The 4,898-nt window shown below is 40.1% G+C and overlaps 1 protein-coding gene across 1 annotated transcript in view; it reads right to left on the bottom strand.

Moving 5' to 3' along the window:
- Positions 1–392: 392 nt before the first annotated feature.
- The window catches only part of LOC137969831 (transmembrane protein 41B-like), a 7,432-nt gene continuing 2,926 nt past the window's right edge, over positions 393–4,898 (bottom strand). Inside the window, exons 5-8 of the mRNA XM_068816204.1 lie at positions 4,458–4,551; positions 3,543–3,647; positions 2,696–2,834; positions 393–1,092 (exon numbers count right to left, since the gene is read on the bottom strand). Of these exons, the coding sequence (XP_068672305.1) occupies positions 923–1,092; positions 2,696–2,834; positions 3,543–3,647; positions 4,458–4,551 (508 nt within the window). The 3' untranslated portion in view covers positions 393–922. The remainder of the gene's footprint in view (positions 1,093–2,695; positions 2,835–3,542; positions 3,648–4,457; positions 4,552–4,898) is intronic.

Genomic DNA, 4,898 nt, shown 5'->3' with positions numbered 1-4,898 from the left:
ATCTGCTGCGTTTGGCACACTTTGTAGTAAACACAGCCCGGGTTTACAAGCAAAATTTCACAGGTAGGGTTACCCTACCACCCGGGACAACTTTGCGCGCTTGGTAACCGCCAGAATCGCAAACACAATGGAAACTGCTAAAAAGTTGTCCCGGGTAGGCGACTTGTCCCTAGCAGAACGATTACAATGCAGCTAGGGTTACCCTAGAGCTAAGGTAACCCTAGCTGCCTTGTAATCGCTCAGCTAGGGTAACCGTAGCACTAGGGTTACCCTACCTGCTTGTAAACAGGGCCTAAGGGAGAAACGCAAAGATTGCTTGTGCAGCAACATACAGAATTCCTAGCTTCTCACACGCTTCATTAAGTTCCCATGCAAATATGACTATTTACCGCTGGGCACATGAAAAGTTTTATTTCAGTAAAATTCTTTCACAATTTTGTTTTTATATATTTCTCTCAAATAAATATCCATTGTCATAGCTAAAAACAGCTACAAATGAATTCCCCGGTTTAAGCTGGTAAAACTCCATGTAATTCACGCGGTGCACCATGGGGATGGTGTCGTAAAAACTGACGAAATGTCATCGGATTTCCTTCATTCTGATTGTATTTTTTTGTCATGGCATGGAACACATAACAACAAATGGTTAACAATTGTTCAAATAAAACAGCAGTAAATCGAGTGAAAACGCAATTCCCAAAATTATTGGACTTGAAACAAGTTGATCCTTACGTTCAATTTTTCAAACTGGAGATTCTTTGACAACAAAAATTTGAAGGCTTTTACGCTGCGGCCATACTCGTGCGAGCTTTATGGTTGACCTTTTTATTTCTTAAAAACGTGCAACTGAAACGTCCGCGAATGCGATGTTTGTGTCCTTCTTCTGGGTTCGGGACTTGTCTTGCTTTAACTTTTCTTCTCACTATTCCACCTTCTCCCTTAGTTGTCTTTTAAAAATCACCGGCAGAAGTGAGAGTACAGCGCTAACCACTACAATCATGATAGACTTGAACGACATCACGTCACCAGTCGTTGTTAAAACGTACAACTCAACTCCTGCGCTTATGAAACCAAACGACGGTGGAGCCACTCCTATGAAGCCAGAAAAAAGGAAAATATATCAGCAAGAGAAAAAAAAGGTGGAAGAGAGTGCATCGCCGATACATGCCCTTTTCCATATAGGTAATATGCCTCAAGTTATTTTTAGATCGACTCTCACGCTGCACAGATCCCAAGGGGATTAGGCAACAGCCAATCATATGGCGGGAATCTTTTTTGCGAGCATAGCCCACGCTCAGAGAACACATTCCCGCCATATGATTGGCTGTTGCCTAATCCCCTCGGGATCTGTACAGCGTGGGAGTCAATCTAAAATTAACTTGAGACATATTATCTATGAAAAAGGGCATGTATGGGGGATGGTATCAGTCAATCTTTTAGATCTGGTGCGCGATTTGAAAAAGTCTTAGGCATGGTTCAGGCGCGAGAATCCCCTCCGTATAGGTGGTTTGCAACCAATCTCTAGGAGGCACAGATGACAAAGCTGCAATGTGCAATTGCTGGTGGACGAACAAAAGGAGCTAATGGGAGATGTTTTGCTTTCGTCCACCAACATGGCGGCGATGACGTCACGTGAAAACGACCTGTCTTTAAAAGCAACGCAAACGTTTAATTACTTGTTCTTTGTGATTCCTGGGTAAATCCTTAAGGTAGCTATGCATGAGCAACTTATTTGTTTGATGAAACATGGTTAGCGATAACCGGTGTTAAATATCATGGAAACCTATAAGTTCTGATACCTCTTAACCAACGGTTAGCGCTAACCAGGTTTCCAGCAACCGGTCCCTGCCTTTTAAGAACATAATTTGAGGACGTTCGCGCCCATTGCTACTGCGCAGTTTTTCGCGCATGTCACGCACACGTCATGCATCGCAGACATTTTCCACAAGAATGGAACGTGAAAGCATGTGGCATCATGGGATAGCTGTGGACCAAGGTCTTCTCGGAAATGTCACGCAATGGCGTGACAGTGCGATTAGACAATCGCTTTGAGGACTTCGCAGTGATTTTACTGTCTTGAATGCTCGGTCACCCCCATTTTTCTTCCCGTAGATCACTTCCTCTCCTGATTTTGTCCATTTTAACACAAAACAAAAAAATCTGTACGTGAGAAGTTACAAATATTTCGCATTTTATGCTCTCATGCGACCGAAGTTGTCTTTCTTAGACTAATATGTATCGTTTTTCAACGACTATTTCGCCTCAGAAAAATACACCAGCTGCAAAAGGTTATTTAGTTATATTAGTTATGTTGAATTGAGCACGTTTACCTGATCTAAATTTCATTAATGTACCTTTTCTTATTGCTGACAGTTGTAAGTTAAGATCGTCTTAAAATAACGCAAGCTTCTAAAAGTGCACCCCCCCCCCCCCCCACCTTTTTTTTTTTTTTTTTTTTTTTTTTTGCTTTTTTGGCAAAAGTAGATCAGTACCTTTCTGCGTGGCAAGTTTTCAAAAAATCTGCTAGTGGGAAAGTTTTGGGCGCGAACGTCCTTAAACTTCAACTTCGCTTTCACTCAAGCACCAGAAAACTAAGCACGAAAACGGAGTTCTTCAAGAAGTCCCCCGCAGCGTTACACGAGATTCTGCCATTTCAATATGCAGATTTGAAGAAAGAAAGACAACGAATACTCACCAACAAACGTTCCTACGAAAAAGGGCAACAACGGAACGCCTATCACGGGTGAACAAATGTTGATAAACCAATTTGGAAGAAAAGGTGTGATACGCAGAAATATGATATAGCTTAGAAGATTGCCTTGGTGATGATTTACCTGCAAGAAAAGGTAAAGGGCTTTAAGACGGCATACTGATCTCACTGCAAAAAGGGTCAGACCACCTATGGCCACTCTAGCAAGAAACTACATTTAGTCTATCTCTAGATTTACATCTGCATGTTCCAGTACTCGGCAAAGTCCTTTTTTGACTTAAGGCTTACAGGTGGGTAAAGGCGGCTTCGTACACAAAAAACCCTTCTTTGAGAAATCACATATACCACACAGAATTTTGAAGTCGTTGCTTGCGGACAAATTCAAGCAAGTTTATGCCCGAGTTAAAAGGACTATTTTGCAAAACTGGATTTGAATACAACCTCGGTCCAGGAATTACTAGTGTAAATTGTTCATAGTTATGATTTTAGTCAAGAAATACGACCCCTCAAGAATACTTTTTCCCTTAGCCCTAATAACTCTCCCTACTTTTGTAAAACCCTTGAAATAATCTTAAAGATCACAAAATAGGTTGGCTAAAACGTCTTTCATACTTTGTTACTGAACTGGGTCGAGTTCCTTGAAGCATAGTTAGCGTTAGCGATTGGTCAAATAGTATCAAGATCTCTGGGTTGCCAGGAAACTCAACGCTGAATTTAACGATAACAAAACTTCGAGAAACTCGGAGCTGGAAGTTTACGTTAAGTCAATCACACTTCTGATGCTACTAAATCAAAAATTTTCAAGATCTCACTTATCAGCTTTAAAAAATACCTGCTCTCGCCACTTATTGACTCTATCCGGCATGTAATGTTGTACCAACTTCCTACCAACCAGGTAGAACAATAAATAACAGAACGAAGCACCGACACTGGAGCACTGAAGAAAAAAAAAACACTTGATTATTGTCTTGAGCCTACAAAGCCAAGAGAAAGAGCTCTACTAATTGGAGAGAATTTAAATCAAATAGACCAAATCGGCTCACTCAATAATGTACCCAATTCAACTATCCCGGGTTTAAGATTCTTTGTGTATTGTGTTTGTGTTACAATGTAGCAATCGTTTAAAATGACATGGAAATACCTGGAACAAAACGTTTTATTCCCAAAGGGTTTGAATTGGGTACAACATGGAGCAAGCCCATTTGTTCTACTAAATCAAATCTGTCAAGTAAAAGAAAATCGAACAAATGCTTTTTAATTTGAATAGGATATCCTATGAACGCGATGCATTTAGTGATTTATGGGCACGAGTGATGTTTTGCACAAGCAAATTCACATGATTATTTATGTTATAATATTCTCAACAAAATTACCCAATGGCAGTGTTTCCGTGGCAACTTCCATGGTGCACTCTATAACCTATTTACGCAATTGTCATTGACCAATCAGAAATGCGATATTATGTTGAGTATATAATAGGAAGTAAAAACCTTGAATGTTGTCTTGAGCTTACATAGCCGAGCTCAAGTGCACTCAAATGCTATTAAATTAAAGGAGAAAACTGAATTAGGTGGAGAAAAACCTCTGAGAGAAATGAAGAAAACCAACAACCTTGACCTGCGCATCCCGAAGGTGATCTAGAACGCATTGGCCGATGATTGATCAGCGCCTTACTCTTTCAGGGTAAAAAGATATAAATTTGGGCCTTTTTTGTAAGAACTAAAAGAAAGCTTTTACTAAGACTTACCAGACACACAAAAAAAAGTGCCAGTGGAAAAGGGAACAAGAATCCTGATAAAATACTAAGAAAAATTGAGCCAGGTATGGCAAATGTTTGCAAGCTACAAGCTGGTTAAGGAGGAATATACCATAAGATTCAATTTTGCCCGCACCCCATCATGAAAAACACCCTGATTGACACCAATCTGCATATCCACAGTTATGCAAGCAAATACTGTACTTATATCTTTGCACAGAATGAAATTGTTGGGTAGTGACTTATCCACAGATGAAATGGGGCCAGAACATTCAAGGTTGAGACAAGTGGATTCAACCAAGGCCGATTTCACTTGCAATACCACAAATAAAAAATTCAGTGCTTGCTTGATTATAAAGTATTTAGAGAAACCAAGGGACAAAAATCCAGTAACATGGACAGAACCCACGTTTATTTCCTTTCAAACAAGAA

The sequence above is a fragment of the Montipora foliosa genome, chromosome 9 (assembly GCF_036669935.1).
Source record: "Montipora foliosa isolate CH-2021 chromosome 9, ASM3666993v2, whole genome shotgun sequence".
Lineage (NCBI taxonomy): Eukaryota > Metazoa > Cnidaria > Anthozoa > Scleractinia > Acroporidae > Montipora > Montipora foliosa.
The sequence above is the reverse complement of the archived record's forward strand: the minus strand, read 5'-3'. Positions and strand labels throughout refer to the sequence as shown.